Source organism: Tasmannia lanceolata, unplaced genomic scaffold (genome assembly GCF_043159265.1).
Source record: "Tasmannia lanceolata isolate RefF3 unplaced genomic scaffold, GAP_Taslan_0.1 ptg000007l, whole genome shotgun sequence".
NCBI lineage: Eukaryota > Viridiplantae > Streptophyta > Magnoliopsida > Canellales > Winteraceae > Tasmannia > Tasmannia lanceolata.
The window spans coordinates 6,366,910-6,388,373 of NW_027518684.1; the positions used below are offsets into that span (position 1 = coordinate 6,366,910).

Sequence of the window (21,464 nt, forward strand, 5' to 3'; positions counted from 1 at the left end):
GCAAATATATATTTAATTAAAAAAAAAAAAAACCTTTTGCAGCAACGGAGATTTCATTTTCTATGGACCATAATCCAATAGAAAATCAACGGCAGAGATTGTACTCAAAATCTCATTTTCTATGGTATTAAGTTTAGCACCCCCTTTTTACGAATGTTAAGTTTAGCACCCCCTTTTCACGGGCGGGCTGTTGCATGAGAGCAGCCACATAGAGGTACGCATTTTGTCTTACTCATTCAATTCAAGAGAGGGTCAAAACCTATGGAGAAAAAGCTGCCTAAAATTACACATATTAGTATACTGCAATTGCATGAGAGGTGTCAAAGCCTTACTTTAAGAAAGCTAAGAAATTTATCTATATTTCTGAACTACATCAATGTAAAAACTAACCCTAGTTTTGACAGGTAACCCGTGGTCGCCATACCCAAACCCACCTGGGTCGCAGGTGCGGGCCGGGTGTACCCGCAGGTACGGGTGCCATTTTGCGGGGTCTATCTAGTTGCCAACTAGATTGTAGCCCTAGTTGAATATACATCATTAGAGGGTCAATGCGACGACCATGTGGGGCCTACAATCAGCGGATCCCGATGAAGTGATTTTTTAATTTTGATTGATCCCGCCTATTCCCGTCAACTCTGAGGTGACGAAAAGTTAGATGCTACTTTTTTGGCAGATGAAAGGGATGGAGAACGTGAGAAAAAAGAAAGCAAATTCAATGCCGAGATTACCCCGACATTCTATACCAAATTATCATTCTACCTGCATGCCCTCCGTTGAATTAAAGCTGAGAAGCCTGAGACTAGTAAGTACCAATACTGTGGTTAAAAAGGGATTTGCTACCAAATACGAGGGCAAAAGGCATTTCGCAGATGGGCTGTTGCAAGTGAGGCCAGCCATACAGGCTCATGATGTGGCTGCTCTCACATTCAACAGCCCACCCGCAAAATGCCTTTTGCTATGGACGCTAGCAAATCCCGCTTAAAAAAATGAAATGAAAAAGCATGGTTCATATTAGATTTAGCTTCGCAAATGTGTGCTACATGGTGCATGTTCGGTTCAAGAAATTAAATACTTAAGACGGCTATCTTATTAGTATTTTTTAGGTGAATGCTAAATTCAAGGGCGCCCTAGCAAAAATGGGTTCAAAGGGCGCCCCCATAGGCTGCAAGTCACCATCGTGCATTTATGATGACTTCAAGTTAAAGAGTATTAAATGCACTTTGGTGACGTGTAGCCAATGGGGCGCCATTTGAGCCCATTTTTGCAAGGGTGCTTATGAGTTTAGCATACCATAGCATATTTCTAGGGAAATGATGTCCCCCACCCCCACTAAACGGATAAAATCCCCGTTTTAACGGTTTCTGTGAGAATGGTTCTATGCTTGAGGATAAATTCGCCCCCTCTATCGTTTTTCTTTGCCTTTAAAACTTAACTCATAACGTAAAAAGGGGGGTGCGGATATCATTTCCCTATTTCTGATATAATTACTCTGTCTTCATGGTTTGGAAAGGATTCCATAGATGGCAGTCTTGTAATTTTAGGATAATAAGCGTCTGTTTAAACAAAAGATAGGCCTATACAGATCTTTTCCGTGCTCTTTCTACAAGCATGATTCCCATTTCAAAACGCGCTTTTTATTTTTTGAATAGTAAGAAAGACTGAAAATGATTATTTTGAAAGGAAAACCCTCAAATTCCTTCGAACTTCACATCCAGATCTTTTCTAATCGATCTCATGTGCTTTTGCTGAAAAATCTCTGCTAGATTTTGTTCTTTCTCTCCTTCTCTCTATATTTCTCTGTTTCTTTCCTCCTGGCTAGTATCTAGAAACCACTTCGGAAAGTTAGGGTTTTCCTAAAAAAAATTCTCTCTCTTTTAGTTTTTTGATTAGTTTTGTTGTTTGTAAGATGAGAAATCCGTGTAGTTTTCGGAAATGTATCTTACTGCTCTACGATTTCTTCAAAAATCTCTGTAATATTTCGATTTCCCCCTTTTGTCAATGAGAAATCTTAGAATTGTTTAAAAAGTTAGGGCTCTGTCTTATTTGTTTTCTTCTATAAAAATTTGCTAGAAAACGTTTTTTCCCCTTCTGTTCTTCTTTTCATTTTCATTGCTTTCTTGTAAAATTAACATCTTGATCAGATGACTGATACTATTTGAGTATTTTAGGGCAAAGGTAGAAAATTTAGTCTAGATTTGAAAATGAAAATGGCGGGTAGTAGAGTGGAGGTGATTGATAGCAAAGGCTGTTATAGACTGTTAGCTGGAATATCTTCTTCTTTGCCTTCTTTGGCAAACCTTCATTCCCTTAAGCCAATGTCACTGGCTTCGTCGGCGTTTTCTGAGTCTATTGTTCGACCCACTGGCCCATTTTCTGGTCTGGTCATATGTGTTACTGGACTATCCAAAGGTATTGATTTTTTTCATCTTAATTTGTTTTATTTTCTGGGTTTTAAGTTTTGTCTAGTTTGATTTGGGGTATTTAACTTTTTTCCGTAGGAAATATGAGATTCTACCACTGTTGGTTTCATGATTTAAATTTTGGGACTAGGTTTATTGGAAATTACATGAATGTACATTTTAGAAATGAATATTTATTATTTCTGTAAAAGCTATGATTTGGCCGACACTTTGAATTTCTTGTTGACACACGTGTCGTGTCTAACACGAGACACGACACCCGTGACGACACTCCTTTAGACACTTTTAAATGTACTGCTTAAGTGTTAGTAACTTTATATGTGTGTACGTGTGTGCCACTATTTCTAGATTTTTAAGGGTTTCCATGTCAGATACCTCGTATCCGTGTCAAAACTTGGCACAAGAATCCGTATCCACAAATCATGATTATATGTACTTTCTATTTTAGCTGTGTCTCCGTTTCTAAATTTTGGGAGTTTGCCGTGTCCGACACTCCGTGTCTGTGTCCACAAATCATCGTGTAAAAGAAATCTATGACCATAAGGCTATTAACTCAATTTTTTGTTTTTTTGAATGGGACTGTTAACTCAAATTATTATATACAAATTGTATTATTCTGTCCAAGTATGACCCCATATTGTAGTATTTGGGTAACACATGTCCTTGTCTTGTCTAGTCTGATCTATGCATTCAGTTATAGCTCATTTTTTTTTTGTATATATACATTCAGTCATGGACCATTCAGACTTCATCTAGTGTTCCTTTATCCTTTGTAACATAATTTTCCTTTATTTGAATTGTTGAATGTTCATCTATTCACATTTTTTCTCTGTAATGTGACAGAAACAAGAAAACAAGTAATGGCTGCTACGGAGAGATTAGGTGGTCGATATAGTCCCACTTTGCATCCTCAATGTACTCATCTGGTGGTCCAGATATCCTATCATCAAAATCTCTGTGGAAATTCTTTTCTTAGCAGCTATATAGATTTTACCTCTCTTTATTTGGATGTGTTATTGGACTCTACATAGATTCTTAACTCTGTTTACAGCTTTGGTGGATGCAAGTTTGAACATGCTCTGAAGCATGGGTCCAGGAATGGTCTCTTCCTTGTCACTTTGGGCTGGTTTGTAGATAGTGTCAGGAGGAACAGTGAGTAACGTTAATTTGCTATTTTGTTTTGGGTCTTTTGACTAATCAGAAAGTTTTATCATTTATACGTTACATTTCTTACTCTATGTCAGCGTAGCCCTAAATAAATCTCAGTTAATTGCAAAACACTGGTCGTCAGAGACTAGTTGTTTATTTTTTTTGAATAATAGCCAAGAATTTATTAAAAAAGAGGAGACCGAGATGGTCAAAGTACAGAAGTCAAACAAAAAGAGAAACAACTGACTTCCCACAAGACCCAGAAATCATGGGGGAAGGGAATCAATTATTGCTAGTGCTTCTTTAGAAACTCCATCCCTCGCCAGACTCTCCGCCACCGAGTTAGCGGATCGTCTCACATGCTGAAATATTATAGGTGATGGGCCAATCCCGTCAAATACTTAGTCAAAAAACCTATCAAATCTCCAAAGGTGACTTTGCGATCCGTTTAACCAACAAATCACATTTAAGGAGTCTGCTTCCACCACGAAAGAAGCCACTTGATTTTGTTCCACTAATTTTCGCCTTTGGTGAACCGCCTGAACTTATGCTTCCGACGCATCCGCTTCCCCAATGGGCCATGCGAAGGCTCAAACTGCCTCCCCCAAATCCTTTCTCAGGACTCCTCCAATGCCGGCCAAACCAGGATTTCCCACACTCGAACCATCAAAGTTCCAATTTGAGAAAACCCGGAGAAGGAGGCGCCCATCCCTGCACCACTAGTTTTTTATTATATGATTTATAAAAACTGAAATCTCAGTTAAATAACATTAAGCTAAGGATGTTGGTTTAATATCTTTTTATAGTAATCAGAGCAGGTAACTATAAGATCTGTGGAAACTTTGTGCTTTGTTATACTGGCTGAAATTTTTGTTGCGTGTTTATTGCAGTTAGATTGAACGAAACACTTTATAATGTGAAAAGTGTTGGAGAAAATGGTTTTCCAATGAGGGAGTCAGATCGGCTCACTGGGTTCTCGGACGCTGAAAATTCCTGTCTTCCTGCTACAATAAATGAAGATAGCAAACTATCCAACATAACTTGTCAAAAACATCTACAGTCATCCGGGAAGAAATCTAGGAGTAGGGAGTCTGTTCTAGCAAATCACTGCATATATGTTGATTCAAATATTTCAACTGAAATGCAAAAGAAGGTATACTATATTGGAATCAATGTTGCATTATTCCTTTGGAGATTGTAACTTAATGACTGAGTTATTTGAGTTCCTTTTCCCTTGTCTATGGCTTCTGATTTAAGCTGAGTATGTACCTGTGTGCTTTATCTGGTTTCTGAGATTAATAGATATTACAGTGTCTTGCATTTTATGTTGAAGTGTGTTTGGAGTTTCCTCTTGATGTTGCTGTGATAGTGTTGGCCCTCAAACTGTGTGCTTCTGTTTTAGAAAGCTTAGTTATGAGTTAGGACTTTGGACTTAACCTTCTGCAAATATCATTTTAATGACACATGGTTTAGCAGTAGAGGAAGTAATAGCTTCAAGGGATCAACTATACCCAGAGGAACCGATTATTGATTTTCTTACAAGGGTCTTAGTGGCTTAAACTGGGGGAAGTGATATATCTGCCTCTTTTGATTACTTGGGACACCTAGCAGCAGTGTACGTGGCAATCAGCCCCATTCAATCCATCTGACATAGTACATCAGCCCCTCTGCAGTCATTGATACACTGCTGCTACGTGTCCCAAGTAATCAAAAGGGGGCGAATATATCACTTCCCTAAACTGGACAGGCACCATTAGGTGTGATATTTTCACACCTCGTTTCAGCAGCAATAATAAAACAAGAGGGTCAAATTCCAGATCCCAGAAGAATAACAGTTACAACTTGTACAGTAGATAAGAGATAATTTGAGTGTATCCTATGGTAGTTCAAGATAGGAGATGCCATGAATGCATATCCCATACTACGTAGTAACTGAGACGTACACTGATTTATTTTGAGCATTTATGTCTTGTGGTCTACCTTGATTATATGCTTCCATATTCTTAGAACGTACCCTTATTTATTGTTTCTCATAGTTTTTTTTTATAAGCACCATGCCAATTCTTTAATGCTTTTGTTTTGGCAGGTTGTTGAAGCAGCGGCTAAGGAAGGTGCAACTTTTTTGGATCACTGGTTTATAGGTTGTAGTGCGAGTCATGTAGTTTGTGAAGGGGCATCTATTCAGAGATATATTGGTCATGCTTACTATCTTGTTACAGTAAGTATGAATTTATTGTTTGTCACATCTTTGTATTTTTTTTACCATATACTCTCTATGGTTTTGTTTCTTTTTTACTATTGGAGCTTTGAAATTTCATTAGTCTTTCTTTGTATCTTTTTACCATATACTCTCAATGGTTTTGCTCCTTTTTTTTTCCTGTTATAGCTTTGAAATTTCGCTAGTCTTAAATGTTTCAGCCACTGTGGATCCTGAAAAGCGCAAAGGAGAATTATGTGCAAAGGCTCATACACTTGTCTGCTGACCTGGCTAGGCAGGTTGGTATGATCCTTGAAAATGTCCATGATGGTCTTTCCAATCAGGTATCTCTTGATCCTTCACTTTCAACTTTCAACTGCTTTTCAGTTTAGATGTTGGTCCTGCTTCAAGAAAAAAAATCACTTCTGGTAAATTTCTCATGGTCATGTGCATGTTTGTCATTTGGTAACAATCTAATCTAGAAATCTTGGGCTTTGGAAAAAACATTTGGGTCATTTAAAATTAATTTTTCTATATGTTGAAAATGGGTTTTTTTTACTGTAAACACGACATGATTATTTTGGTTTCATCATCTGGGACGACCTTACTGGCCCAAATCTCCAAATTTATTTTTTGTGGGATTGGAAAAATTGGTGATTGAGGTTAAGTGAAAACTGATCTTTCCATTCATGAAAATGAACATGAACATGCTTGGTCAACTGGGAAGGCCTCTAAAGGGCACACTGGAAAACAACTAAAGATAGATCATATGTCTTCGTAGCTATCCTTCTTCTTAGAGTAAATTTACTTCTTGAGGCACTCAGGCAGATGAATATATGCCTTATATATTCTGTCTAGAAGTAGCAGCCACCATTTAGTTTCTAGGAAGATGAAAATTTCTTCCAGTTTGGTTTTGATCTAAGCATTTTAGATTTAACATTATATTTGTCCTACAAATCCAGCATTGCTTTTTATCTCATATTGTTGCTGTTAATTTTATTCAGGATGCTAAGGAGCAAGGTGCCTCCCGAGAGGCTCCTAGTTCTAGGGAGCCTCTAGCATATCGAAAATTAAATCAATGCATGGAAGAGAGGCAACAGATGATAGATTTAGCCAAAATGGGTGTTAGAAGTCGCCGTGCTCGACGTATGCAAGTAAGGGATATTGATCTCTTGCCTTATTTTCTCGTAGCTTCTTATCAACTATACCTGTTTTTTCAATTAATATATGAACCTTTTCTTGCAATGCACGTGTCTCTTCTTCTCACATATATTTCTATGATCACTAATAAAATATCAGAAATCAGAGGGTTTTTATTTACCAATATGTAGCCTTTGCGTGTCATGTTGTGGTGAAAGCCCTGGCTGCTTCATAGTTTTATTCCAAAGTACATTTTCAGTTTTTGCATACTTAATAGGTTTATCTATCTGACTATCAACTGGAAGCGCTAATTGTTGACAAGGGTTTCCCCTGTCCAAGTATATATTTGTATAATTTCTATCATTTGAATTTATTCTTATATATTACTAAATATGACAAGGGTTTCCCCTTTCCAACTAATGTTGTGTTTCTTCTTTCTTAAAACAAATGGTCTGTTCATGTTGAACCTCCTCGAAATAGGGGTGCAACTCAGGTCGGGTTGAGACCGACCCGACCCGAGGAACCTTTTTTTCCAACCCGACCCTACCCGACCCGAGCTTTTAAGCTTAAAAAATAAATAAAAATTCATAAAAAATGTCAGGCTTCACTCGGGTCGGGTTGCCCAAACCCTCAACTCAAACCTGACCGAGGTCGGGTTGGGTTTTCCGAACCCGACCCAACCCGACTTTTTTTTTTTTCGGGTTGAACCCGTACCTCGAAAACATCTTTGATGATACCTTACTGATAAAAAGTTATAAAGTTGTACAGTATGTTGCTCTTATTTCATCCATTTGGATGCAGTCATGTCAAACACCACTTCGTCCAGTGACTCCAAGCAGCCTTTTGGATTCTATCTGTTGGTCAATATCTGAACCAACCTCAGCTGCTAGTATTTATATAGACCCTTCTAGCATTGATGATGTTAGTGAACAGCATAGCTCTGTGTTCTTTGACACACGAGTGGATGGAAGGGATTCAGAAGCATCATTCCAGAATTTCTCACGCCCTCTTAGAGAAAGGTAGTTAGATTGTTAGCCTTCTTTTTTTATTTTGTTTGTATTTTTCAAAAAAAAATTGTCAGCATTCTTCCATTTTTGTGACTTTCAGTATTATATATAGGTGTTTCGAAATTTTGCACTCGGCCACTGACTTTAGTTATGTTGCAGTGACAAGAGGGAGGTGATCTTTAAACATCACTTTCTTACCATATTGTTCCCCAGTGATCGATTTGGTGAAATGGGGCCCTCTTCAAGAACTTTCTTCAGCGATAGCGGTTTTACATGTTTACAGCTGTTGGATCATATCTATGCATTTTACCAGGTATGCACTGAAGAAGTTCTTCCCCTCTGCTACTGATATTTGGTTGTTAAAAGGCTAAACAGATTCTGACGAGAAAGTTTACTCTCGCAGACGGTTACCTATTCATAAAGACTTCTTCTGTATGAACCCGAGCATTAATATTTCCTGCATAGCTGGAATTATGTAGGAAATTATGAAACGGCTGTGGCATTAGAGACCCATTTCAGTACAAATGCATGCATTTAAACACACATGGAGACAAATTTATACATTTATATCTATATACATGGTTTAAAATACTGGTTTCGGTCCCTGGCAAAACCAAAATTTCGACTGAAATTCCGAAATTTCGGAAGAAATTAAAAAGAGTATTTAATTAATTTCGAAAAATGTCAGCCGAAATTTTGTAACAATTTTTTTTAAAAAAAAAAATGTCCCACAAACGAAATTTCGACCGAAATTTCGTATTTAGCGAAAAATGGGATTTCAGGAAATTTCGGTTTCAGTCCCCTCGAAATTTAAAACCATGTATATATATATATACCCCATGACTGTACCCTATAGATGCATTTGCTTGTCTGTATGAATCTTAGTATAGGCTGCATGGCTGGAATTTTGTAGGAAATTATGAAATGATGGTGGCATTCGACCCCATTTCGGTATAAACGCATACATGTAAACACATGTAGAGACAAACTTACTCATTTACATGTTCGTGTATACATCGATATATGCATCCCTCCCATATATCTATGGACAAGATCTCAAGGCTGAGGCCAAACTTGGGTTTGTAGATTTGTCAAGTTGATTATGGTTTCAATCAATTTTCATAAAATCAGCAATTGACTTGGCCAGGACGAACCCAGGATCAAAAGATTGATTTCCAATTTTAGCTCTACCCTCTATATGATATTATGAGTAGCTGTAAAAGCCATTAATGCAGATTACAGAACCATAATTTCATGAAAGAAACCAAAAATGGTCTTCATTAAATTATGCTCTCTCTCTCTCTCTCTCTCTCTCTCTCTCTCTCTCTCTCTCTCTCTCTCTCTCACACAAACACACACACACACAATTACGGTATTTATGATGCATAGATATTTCAGTGAACTGAAATGGATCCAAATATCTTCCCTTGCTTCTGTTTTTGCAGGAAAACATGTCAGCAGATGAAATAGACATTGCAATACACACCGATTCTCGGCATGCTGATCGGCTCCGATCTATGTGTGCCAGTAAAGAGTCAATTGTCCACGGTTTTGTTCCTTTCAAACGGATTGATTTCCTTGGGAGTCGGAGAAGTCTTGAGATACTGAAGCGTGTAAGTGGGGACAATAACAGCAACGTATACGAACTAATTATCAGAGCATGAATCCCTTAGATGTCTCTTATTTGTCTTGTTCTACTTTATTCTAAGGTTGGTCAGTGAGAGGGAAACCTGTGATCATACTGAGATGGGTTCAAGAAGGCTTGAACATAGGTTTTTTTTGTATACTAGTCCTGAGCTCAGATACATCAAACGTGTACAAATAGACTAATACATTAAACATATTTTTCTATTGTATTAGTCGTGTGTTAATAAACTAAAATATAGACACTAATGCAACTGATATTTGCTTAAGAAAACTTTATGGCACGGTCTTGGGCAAATGAATTTCGATTGAGGCAGGCAGCTGGTAAAATGCTTCTTTACAAGAGAAGTACTACCGATTCTGTTTTTCATCTTCTAAGACCACGGAACACGTTGGTCAATTTCACGATTTTTCAACATTGCCAGATTCACAAATTTTCAATTGAACACATTGTCAATGGTAGCAACGAGCCACTATTCTTAACCAATTTCTTCGACGACTGGAGAAAGGAGAAAAGTTTAACTGATACAACTTATCTTCCAACCATCCGCAATAGAGCATCCCGTGTAGGGCTTATATAGAATGGTGACACGTGAGCGTAGGAAGGCGGCGGTGCTCTCTACTAGTTGCTGAGAACACCAGCAACATAACGAGCACAGTAGCAACAAAAGAGGCATTCATAGGATAAGAAGAAGAAAAACAATGAAGGCAATGTGTAACTTCAAGATCCCAACATGCTCCCATTAAACTAGCTGACTACGTGACCTAAAGAGTATTGAGCACTTCTAACTCATAGGTTTAGTGTTCTGATTTGTCTATACCAAAAAAAAAATGCAATACCTGATATTAGGACCCCCTCCCCCCCCCCCCCCCCCCCCCCCATCAGTACGCATTTGCCCCCTTCTAATGTGATTTGAGGTAAAAAAGTGTCAAAGTTGCCCAAAAAAAAAAAAACAACAAAGGAGTTAGTTTTGGCAATGGGTTGTTTTCCTGGGAAAGGAAAAGAAAATGTTTCTTGGGAATCTGACGTGGCATTAGGAAAAGAAAATGTTTCCCGGGAATCTGTGCAGGAAAAGGTTTCCCTTTACTGTTTCTGGACTGTTCACTTGCGTTGGAAAAGGTTTCCAAGAAAACTGCTTGCCCTTCTTTTTGCACTAATTTTTCAGGAAAACGAAATCCGTGTATTTTTGGTCGGAAATGAAATCCCTAAAAGGGGGGAAATGGGCTTTTCCATGTCATTCTTTGACTTATTGCAGAAATTTCGCATGTGTAATTCTATTTTCCCTGGAAGGAAAGTGAACACCAGAATTCTATCTTGTCAAGGAAAAAAAGAGGCTGTTTTCCACGGATTTACTTTCCAGGGAACGCAGGTGAACAGAGCCTAAAAGAAAATTTCCTCTAACCAGCGTGGCATTTCTTGTAAAAGAAGCATTCTTTCTTTCTTTCATCTGCATATATCTCTGCACAGAGACTAACTAGAATTGGAAGAAGGGAAGCATGAGTCGAGGAAGTGGAGCTGGTTACGATCGCCACATCACCATATTCTCCCCCGAAGGCCGCCTCTACCAAGTTGGTAAGCTTTTCCTCTCCTTTCCGCAGTTTTTTTTTTTTTTCCACATTTCCGAGTTCTGGAAACAGTGTATAATCTAGGGGTTTTTTTTTAATGAATAGAAAGTCTACATTGATTTTAGTAGGGTTTCTATGATTCACGATGGAGTGCTTCTATAATCTCTGCTTCCGATTGAAGTGGATTATTTTCTCTAGGGTTACAAATAAATCGAATAAGATGTTCTTCTTCTAGGGTTTTTTCACTTAATATGGTGAGAACAGTTGTAACTTTTAGGGTTTTCTATAATTGACTATGGAGTGCCGTCGATCGAAGCGGATCATTTTCTCTAGGGTTACAAATGAATCCAATAAGATGTTCTTCTTCTAGGGTTTTTCATTTCATATGGAGAGAACAGTTGTAACTTTTAGGGTTTCTATCATTGACGATGATCTTCGCTGCCGATCGATGTGTGTCATTTCCTCTAGGGTTACAAATGAATCGAATAGGATGTTCTTTTTCTAGGGTTTTTCTTTTAATATTGAGACAACAGTTGTAACTTTTGTGGGGTTTTACTGAATCTTTAGAGTATGCGTTTAAGGCTGTGAAGGCGTCTGGGATTACGTCGATCGGTGTAAGAGGGAAGGATTCTGTCTGCGTTGTCACGCAGAAAAAGGTCCCGGTGAGTATATTTTTAAGATGATTTATGCAATTTCTCATTTGATTGTTTTGTTTCGAATTTCGTTTTTGGTTTTCATCTGATCGGTTTTTTTGTGCCCTAACTTCTGATGTAGGACAAGCTTCTGGATCAAACGAGCGTATCACATCTTTTTCCCATTACAAAGTACCTCGGACTTTTAGCTACGGGCATGACAGGTTTCTGCCTATTGAGCTATTTGTTTACCAGCAATTTTAAGTTTGATTTGACTTATGAATCACGAATGATTATTTTTGTTGGATGGTATGGATGTTGTGCACCTTGAATTCTTGGTTTCTTCTCTTATGCTTGTATCTTTATCAAAATTTATCTTTTAAGTATTTCACTTTAATTTATATGTCATCAGATCCCCAGAAGTAGAAGATATGGGGTCATGGTTAATTTTTAGCTTTAACTGTTGTGCTTACCTTATATACTTACAGCATTTTTATGTAATCATAGTACAATAAGATGAATAGTAGAATTAAAATTTTAGTTTTATAGGTGGTGTAGGTACCCAAGTTGTCATTCAGGGAGCCTTAGAAATTTTCCTACTACAATCCTTCATAGCAGGAATATTCCATTTGCATTTTTATGTTGCCATGTGTGTAAACCTGCAAGTTTACATACAAACTGCAATTGGGGCGTACCCAAATAGATCCTATGTAAAAACTCTTCTACAAAAGTTGCTGCAAGTTTACGTACAAGCTGCTTCTTTTAAAATCATGATTTGTAGGCTTTAAGTTTAAGCTATGATATTCGAGTTCAAAGCAACTGCATCCATCATAAGAGAAATGCTTTGGTGAAAAGATCTTTGAACTAAGAGAGCTAGTTATTATAATTTTTTAGAGATAAAAAGATACTTTATTAACAAAAACTGAGGAAAGAGGGCCAAGGAATTCGCACAACAAAGTCACAAAAGGAAACAGGATTTAAAGAATTATTTTTTTAAAACCTTTGACGTCTTGAATTGTATGCTGCTCAATTTTCATTGTGGGATAAAAGGAATTTGTAATGAATGCTTCTTAGGCTTTGGAGTGAAGTTTGTTAATTTTTCTGTTCGCTTTTTCACTTTTCAGCTGATGCAAGGTCATTGGTCCAGCAAGCCAGGAAAGAAGCTGCTGATTTTCGTTTCAAATGGGGATATGAGATGCCTGTAGATGTCCTAGCCAAGTGGTACTGTTATTTTGTCCTGCGCAGTAATCTTTTGGTTCCTTCTTTTCGTTTGAAGCACAGTTATTTCTATATTCTCTATCTTTTTCGTTTGAAGCACAGTTATGAAAAAGTCTCCGGGGTATTTTGAATGGAGAATTATCATCCCATTCCGCATCTTCTTTATTTCCCCAGAATTATCCGACTTCAATTGTGCAAAATAACCTGCAGCTGTAGTGTTTCATGTTTTTTCATTAGGCACTCAGCTAAACTTCATGGAAGCAAACTGTACGTTAATATGCTAGACAATTTGTTGAGTTCTTTTGCTTCTTTTTATCAATATGTACTTCACTAAATAATATTTATCGTTATTTGGTCTGAATTTTTGTGACGCATTGGAGTAAGAAGGACCATGGTTTTAAATCTCGGCCGAAACATTTCGATTTCGGCTGCTATTGAAACGAAATCCACTTGGATTCTGAAAAATACAAGAGTTTGCCTGAAATTTTGGGATTTCATTATGCGAAACATGCAACTTTTTACATAAAAAAACAAAAGCATTTTGACATAAACCTTGACAAAAATCAACTCCGGTGGTAAAGAATCTTGCTTGGATTTCGGCCGAAATTTCGTACCGAAACCGAAATTTAAAGCCTTGGGAAAGACTGGTGGCGGCTAACTGCAACGTTCATTGTACTGACCTATTATAGCAATATGGCATTCAAGGTTGATTTTGGATACGGCATGGAATTACAAGAAGCACATTATTCAAGGCTGAACCATCACAATGGGCTTGCAGCTCTTATCATCTACTATATCAAAATTGAAATGAAGACATCTCAAAATGGGATGAAACACTAAAGTCAATTTTTTCTCTTGAAAAACAATACCTGAGTTTTAGACTCCCTAGTCTTAATATTTGGTTCATTTTATGATATGCGTGAAGGGATTTTCCTACATCCCTACTTCTCCATCCTCGACTTCACCCCTTGTTCCCCTATTAATTTGCCTGTGAATGACAATTGTTTTTGTTTTTCAGTTATCTTTTGTTGTCATTCCTTGAGTTTGTCAAATACATTAGTGCTTATCTGAAGTGATGAACTGGATGGATGGAGCTGTTATATTTTTAACAGATTTGTGATTATGAGATCCTTTGATATATATACAGGATTGCGGACAAATCACAAATCTATACACAACATGCCTATATGAGGCCTCTTGGAGTTGGTCTGCTTCTATCCTTCTCTTCATCGTAAATTTTTCGTTTTTTATTTTAAAGATTCAAAGCATGTACTGAAGATTTGATGTTTAAACGTAATTTTTTTTTGCTATTTTTCTTTGAATTATTTTTCTAACGATTTCCTCACATTTTCTTCTACGTTTTGAATCATGAAGTCGCTATGGTTTTGGGTATTGACGATGAAAGCGGGCCTCAGCTCTTCAAGTGTGACCCAGCTGGCCATTTTTTTGGGCATAAGGTATTTGAGAATCCATGATTATGTTATTCACTTTTACATTTCGATGTTGCCATTCCTCTAGAATGATTTAACAAATTGTATGTTTACTGGGTGTGTGATTCATTAGTTTATTCCTATCCATAGTTATCAGAAATGGGAAGTGAGTATGAGCGCAGGTATGCAAGTAGCTGTAGACTTTTGGAATCTTCTGTTTATGAGAAAAAGCATAATTGAATGCATAAAACTCAAAAAACAACTCTCATTAGAACTATTACATATGTATTATTATGAATCAACTTCGACTTTTGTGGGAAGAAATTTTGAGCGAAGGACATAAAGAGCGACAGCTCATGATCCATAATATCTCCTTTGTTATCCTCCCATTATCTTTGGTAGAATGCGCTTTGTCTCTTGTCATGTTAAATATTGTTTTTCTCACCTCTTCTTATTCAAATTCCATATTGACAGCCATATTTGTCTGCCTTGATTGATGTATTTGCAGTCCCCCGATCCAAGCTTAGGTGTCCAATAGTGCTCCTTAGAATACAAATTTGAGATGGTTTGAATGGTTAAATTCTTGATTGTTGTCTTTTCCTCAACAATTTCCTACCCATTTGCTAAGCAATTAATTGTGTTGATTCTCGTTCTTACACTTGCCATTCAATGAAAAAATGTGGTATTCTTATTGTCATCGTATTCTACCTTTATTTTTCTTTTTTCCAACGTACAATCAAGATGAAATTCTTCCTCCATTTTGTTTAGGCTCTTAATTTTGGACAACACTTCTTCCTTACATTTATTATCCTCATCAAAAGCCTTCTTCCATTCCTTCATTCTTTGTTTTAATATCTTCAACTTCCTACAAAGAATCAATCCTTTCCAACCCTCAACGTCAATTCTATTATTATATATTCAAGGTAAATAATTCATTTTCAAATAGTCTGTTGACTACATTGATGACCTCTTTATGTTTTTTTTTTTTTTTTGAATTTAGCATATTAAACCTCTTTATGTTTAGTTAAGACTATGTTGGTAACCTCTTTATGTTTAGCAGCCATACAGGTGCACTTTTCGACAGATTTTGTCTTGTTCATTTAATTCATCTGACGTGTCTGCTCTTTCGTGAAAAATTCATCCACGAAATGCCTTTCTGCAAAATTCCCTCGCAAATCCCTTATAATTACAGGCTACTGATATTTGCACTACCATGTTTTGATAATGAGACAAACTCAATTCGTCTTTTCCTTTTTAATTGCCTGCTGAGAGATTTTTGTGAATTGCAATAGCTTTTGGCTGCTGATTAAAGAATAAAAGACAAGGTGAGTTTGTCTCATTATCAGAACATGGTAGTGGGAATATCAGTAGCCTAATTATATTATTACTTATCCTGTCTCCTCTTGAATGTTTACTAATTTTTTAGATATTGCACTTGACCACACTACTTAACTTCTCATTTTAGCGGGGGAAAATGTCTAACATTTATGTGTTGTTTCGTGAAGACATCATATGATGCATGCTTGTTTCATGCTAGTTTGGCTGTATAAGTTTAACAATATAACTTGCTTTGCGAAGTTTTCAACTGAATTTGGAAGATCTTGATGTGTGCATTGGTTGTTCATAGCAGTTTATATTTATGTCGGGGTGACACTTGATAAGTCTTATGTATTTATTAAAATTGTTTCTGATTTGTGTTTTTTTTTGTTCCAGGCTACAAGTGCAGGCCTTAAAGAACAAGAAGCCATTAACTTCTTGGAGAAGAAAATGAAGAATGATCCTGCTTTCTCCTATCAGGAGACAGTTCAGGTAATTTGCCTCTTTCAGTTCGATTTTTGTAAGTTTTGTGTCTTTTAATCTGAAAAGGAAACATTATGTGCCTTTTCTTTCAATTCATGTGATTGGATACCAAGATGTACCTATTGTGTTGAGCTTCTAGTGGAAAAAACATTGAAGTGACTATTTCTTTTGAGTAACCTGGTCAAATTAACTAGCATGGTCAACACTTGTAATTTATTTGGAACTTTTAGCAGAAGATATTAATATGAGAACTAATTGAAAAGCATCCTTTGGTATTTTTCAAGTGAGAGATTGATTTGGCTTCGCCCTCTTGGTTCACCTAACTATGTTGGAGTCAACGTGGATACTCTCATTGGTTTAGGGAATCTGGGTCCCTGACCCTTCTCTTTCTCTTAACTATAGGTGCGAATCTTGCACATGTTATTTTTCTTCATGACTTGAATTTTTTACTTATCCAAGTGAGATAATATTAGAAGTTCTTTACCCTGGTTTAATCATAAAATTCAAAACTTTATTGTAACAAATCCTGTTCTTCATCTAAATACTGGAAAATTTTGAGCAGTGTTGAACTTGAATAGGGACCCTCGTGGGTAATCCAGGCCTCCAGGGAAGTTTTTCTCTCTTACATGCTTCCCCTGGTTTTTCTGGGACGTACATACAGTGGAAGGTGCCTAATTTACTACCTTCTAGGAGCTTCATTGCCTTGTATGGGTCTTTTCATTCAACACGCATCCTTCACTTAAGGTTAAATAGAGACCCTAGTGGGTAATCCAGGGAAGTTTTTCTCTCTTACACGCTTCCCCGGGTTTTCTGCTCACTCCTTAGAATAGAGATTGGCACCCACAATCTGTTAAGTAGCTCCAATCTCAGATGCTCTGTTCCACTGCATGATTCTATTCCGCTAGAGAAAGCATGTTAGGATCATGTTTTATCTAGAGGACCAATGTGTTGCTTCTAACTTTCTTTGACTCTTCTCTTCATTCCTGGAAAGGGTTCCTTTTTTCTACTTTTGCCCTTTACATCATGGTGATGTGATTTCTTTAATATCGGTATTCTATCTTATTCATTATCATCAATTGATTGTTGATCATGCTTTTTATTTTGAATGGTTTTGTTGATTATGTATTGGGCTTCTTTCTCCATAGTTTGTGCACCCTCACTATGAGCTTTCTTAAGCAATTGTATATGTTTTGTGTTTTGTTTACTTGGTCTAAAAGTCTTCCTTTTTTGTCATGTAGACTGCAATATCCGCCCTCCAATCAGTTCTACAAGAGGATTTCAAAGCCAATGAAATTGAGGTATTCTTTAGTGCTATGTTTTGTGTGGCCATTACTTTTTATGACGTTAGGTGAATAAACATGAGGTCAATCCACTTGGTCGTAAGAAACATGATGGACCACTTTCTCAATCATCCAAACCATTTATTTGTTGGTTCCCACCGTGAAAAGCCATGCCCCAAATCCTTATCCAATGACTATCCTAGCGATATGATTATGGAACAAATGGTTCAGAATGTTAAAAAAACAACGGTGTAAAAACCTCAACAAATAAGGGTTGGAATTGTCCAATGCAGGAATCATTTTTTTTTTCATTTGCCTGTTATTGGACCCAGATAGGGGTGTAAACGAGCCGAGCCGAGCTTGGCCCAGCTCGGCTCGGCTCGTTAAGCTCTAAAGCTCGGCTCGGCTAGGCTCGTGAGCCTTATCGAGCTTGGCTTATAATAAGGGCAATGATATATTCACACCCCTCATCTTCCCTGGACAGCCCTATCTAGTGTAATTTGATTACTCTTTTTACGCCACAGGGGGTGGTCCAAGTAACAAATGGGGTTCCAAAAAAGAAGTGACATATTTTGCCTCCCCCTTTCACTCCATAGGCAGCCCTTTTAGTGTATATATTAATATATAATATATATATTTAAATATATTAAATCCTTAACGAGCCTTAACGAGCCGAGCCTGGCCTAGCTCGGGCTCGGCTTGTTAAGCTTAACGAGCCTGGCAAGCCAGCTCGGGTCGGCTCTTTAAGGATTCGAGCTGAGCTCGAGCGAGTTTCCAAGCCCTAGCCAAAATTGACACCCGTAGACCCAGAAGATGAATTGTTTGGATAACCAAAATGGTGGACCCCACTTTTAGTTTTTGTGCTAGTTATTTTTCTTGGAAAGATGTGTGCGGCGGCAGACTCCATGGTAAAGATTATGTTCTTCAACCCTGAGGTCGGAGGTTCAATCCCAACTTACCTACCAAAAAAAAAAAATGTGGTCAAAACAGAACCACATCAAACAGAGGAATGATTCTGCATTTGTGTTTTTTGCATTGGATACTCTTTGGAATCATCAAATCCGTCATAGAATTTCCCCTGATCCCTACTATAGAGAACATACGTCAGAATAAATCATTCCCATGCTTAAAAAATTATCCCTGATTGCCTAGACCTGTGGTGCCTGGACATTACACTTGGAAATGAAGTCAAATTTCCTGTCCAGAAGAATGCTCTTTATGGATGTGATGTTTCATATTTAGTGCCTGATTTATGTAGTTATCTTCACTAAATACTAAATTCAGTTTCTTTTATATACTGTGATCTGATAGGGGTGCAACTCGGGTCAGGTTGGGTCGGGTTGAGGCCAACCCGACCCAACCCGAGGAACCCATTTTCCCAACCCGACCCGACCCGATTTCTAACCCGGCAACCCGATTTGCAATTGGGTCAACCCGACCCAACCCGATTTCCAATTCATGCACATGTTTTTTGTGGGCCCCACTGTTTTTTTTTTGCTCACATTCCTACACAGGCATCCACCATACAAAAACTCTTTGTATCTGAACTAAAGGATAAATTTATGTTGAAATTTAAGCACATTTCTAGATTCAATGGGAAATGTGTTCAGTTAAATCGGATTTTAAGCACATATCGGAATTGGAAATCGGGTTTCGGGTCGGGTCGGGTTGCCCGACACCCCAACCCGGTTTCCAATTCGGGTTGATTTTTCCCAACCCAGCCCAACCCGATTTTAAAAAAAACCCAACCTAACCCAACCCAAAATCGGGTTCAACCCGACCCAAGTTTCACCCCTATGATCTGAGTTGGACCTATAGTTAATACTTCTCTTTCTTAGATTAATCTAATGAAGTACAATCACCTTTTCCTATTCCTTACATTGTTATTTACTTGTTATTTTGTAAAGAGGTGCTTGGGCTTGGTTTTCAGTACTCTTTCAGTATAAACTTGCTCTGCATTTCAAAAAATGAACTTGTTCTGCGTTTTGAGATTAGGTACTGCCCTTCTTTAAGCTGACATTACAAACATGGATATAAGCTCCCAAAGTTTCTTTCAGCGTCCCTGTTCTTCACCTCATGGACTCGTGATCCCCTAAAAGGCATTGCCACGGTCTACCAATATATTAGCACTTTGTATTCCCTCGTCAGTGAAAGGAATGTGTTTGCGAGTTGTCAAGCATCAGGAGCTGGTTGCCAGCAGCCATGCTCTACTGTATGCTTCTCTAATGCAAATTTCCCTAATACTGTAAAACATATGTTCACTTGTACATGCACATTTCACAAGTACTGACGTACACATAACAGGATCACTTGAACCTCCTTTCATTTTTTACTTTCAGTATATCTATGCTCTGTTCTGCTTTTACAGGCCTAAATCATAAGATGAAGTCCTTGTATTGTTTTCATCTAATGACACGTGCTTAATTGTAAACCTAAGTATACACTAAAATGAAATTCCAGTAAGGCGTTCAAATAAATGTAAACAGTAAAATGAAATTCAGAATCATGCCAACATCAATATATGGCTTGGATAATGTGCCCCATCTACATTTTGTCTACCAATGTCAATTAATGAAATTCAGAAGATTTCATGCCAACGTCAATATGTTGCTTGGATAATGTGCCCCTTCTAGATTTTATCTAACAATGTCAATTACAGTACAAATAGTAGCAGCAGCTGTAGCAGGTACCTTGTCATTCTACCCCTCAATTGCTAGCAATTCCTTTGTTTAATGGTTTGTAGTAGTGAAGCTATAAAAAGATAGTTGGTAGAAGTGAACAGAACTTTATATTTATTCATTGGAAGACAAAGCATGTTACCTGCTCCTTGTCTGTCAACAGCCTAGTATTTGTTTCAAACCTTTTTTTTGTAGCATTCAGTGATTAGAGTTCGACTTATGGAGAGCACATAAATTTTCCTTTGTTTTAGTTAAATCTTTTAGCTGAGAATGTTTCGTAGTGTATCAATACTTGAATGGCATTTTCATAGGTGGGAATTGTTCGAAAAGAAAATCCAGTTTTCAGAGTACTGTCGACAGAGGAGATCGATGAGCACTTAACAGCCATAAGTGAGCGTGACTGAGCGTGATGGAGGATAGCGTTTGGACACTCGCCGAGGATAGTGTTTGGAGACTTGTGTTATACTGATTTTATTGGATGGTGAAAATCCTTTGGATTCAATTCAAGGGACCTGTTTATTTTGTTATTATGAATTGTCAAAGATGGGCTGAAACAAGTTGTCTTGGATCAATCTATCATCTTCACTAGAACTTCCCTTTGCATGCATATTCTGTACAACATGCATTATTCACTACTATGGTTGCTGTTATAATCAGGAGACAAAAGGTTGCAATGGTGAGCATAGTTACAAAGTTCTGATTATGGAATAATTTGAGAAATACTTGCGAAGATATTGAAAAAAAATCAGAAAAATGATTTTATTTTTCTATTTACAGCACATGTATTTACTGGGGATTTGTTTGCTAGGGACCATCGCATAAGGCCAAGGGCCTCATGCAACAGACGGTCACGAAATGCCTTGCCTTCTGCTATGGTCCCTAGCAAATCCCTATTTACTGAGTTTGTGCCCATGTTCAGAAGCATGAAGGATGGTTGCTTGTATTTGCTAGATTAAGATGCGAGTTCATTTTTCATAAGTCTTTTTTAATAATTTTGAATTTGTCATGAGATTTACTAATGATATAGGATTCGGAGAAAGCCATTTTGCGGCTCACTTTTGCATGAACAAACAGCCGTATCAGATGAATTAAATCTGCTAAAAATTGAGTATGTGGCTGTTCTCTCCTGCAAAAGTGAGCAGCGAAAAGGCTTTTCACGAAATTGCTTCTCAAGTACCTTGGTGACAATAGCTTTAATCTGTGAGTTGAGTTTAATTTGGAGAAATTTTAGTACCTGGCCTGTACATGTGGGATTTGCAAGATCAATGATTCTAATCTCCACAAGTCTCTCAAATGACCAATG

General features: G+C 37.5%; 2 protein-coding genes across 2 annotated transcripts; both read left to right on the top strand.

Annotated features, from left to right (window-relative positions):
* Positions 1–1,612: 1,612 nt before the first annotated feature.
* LOC143881623 (uncharacterized) lies at positions 1,613–9,816 on the top strand. Its single transcript, XM_077384821.1, has 10 exons — positions 1,613–2,409; positions 3,264–3,366; positions 3,472–3,572; positions 4,460–4,722; positions 5,656–5,787; positions 5,988–6,110; positions 6,771–6,920; positions 7,708–7,925; positions 8,073–8,226; positions 9,359–9,816. The coding sequence occupies exons 1-10, from the start codon at positions 2,202–2,204 to the stop codon at positions 9,575–9,577; spliced, it is 1,671 nt and encodes a 556-aa protein (XP_077240936.1). The 5' UTR covers positions 1,613–2,201; the 3' UTR covers positions 9,578–9,816.
* A 1,153-nt stretch (positions 9,817–10,969) lies between these two features.
* Positions 10,970–20,846, top strand: LOC143881624 (proteasome subunit alpha type-6). Its single transcript, XM_077384822.1, has 9 exons — positions 10,970–11,130; positions 11,691–11,785; positions 11,898–11,979; positions 12,880–12,976; positions 14,121–14,179; positions 14,348–14,430; positions 16,117–16,212; positions 17,442–17,501; positions 20,473–20,846. Exons 1-9 carry the CDS (start codon positions 11,055–11,057, stop codon positions 20,563–20,565), a joined length of 741 nt encoding a protein of 246 aa, XP_077240937.1. The 5' UTR covers positions 10,970–11,054; the 3' UTR covers positions 20,566–20,846.
* The last annotated feature ends 618 nt before the right edge of the window (positions 20,847–21,464 follow it).

Bases quoted from the DNA above. Each gene is read 5' to 3' on its own strand.
- LOC143881623 (XM_077384821.1), top strand. From the start codon at position 2,202: ATGAAAATGGCGGGTAGTAGAGTGGAGGTGATTGATAGCAAAGGCTGT. The intron at 6,921-7,707 runs GTAAGGGATATT...ATTTGGATGCAG, and splicing joins GCCGTGCTCGACGTATGCAA to TCATGTCAAACACCACTTCG. The intron at 7,926-8,072 runs GTAGTTAGATTG...GTTATGTTGCAG, and splicing joins TCACGCCCTCTTAGAGAAAG to TGACAAGAGGGAGGTGATCT.
- LOC143881624 (XM_077384822.1), top strand. From the start codon at position 11,055: ATGAGTCGAGGAAGTGGAGCTGGTTACGATCGCCACATCACCATATTC. The intron at 14,431-16,116 runs GTATTTGAGAAT...TTTTTGTTCCAG, and splicing joins GCCATTTTTTTGGGCATAAG to GCTACAAGTGCAGGCCTTAA. The intron at 17,502-20,472 runs GTATTCTTTAGT...GCATTTTCATAG, and splicing joins TCAAAGCCAATGAAATTGAG to GTGGGAATTGTTCGAAAAGA.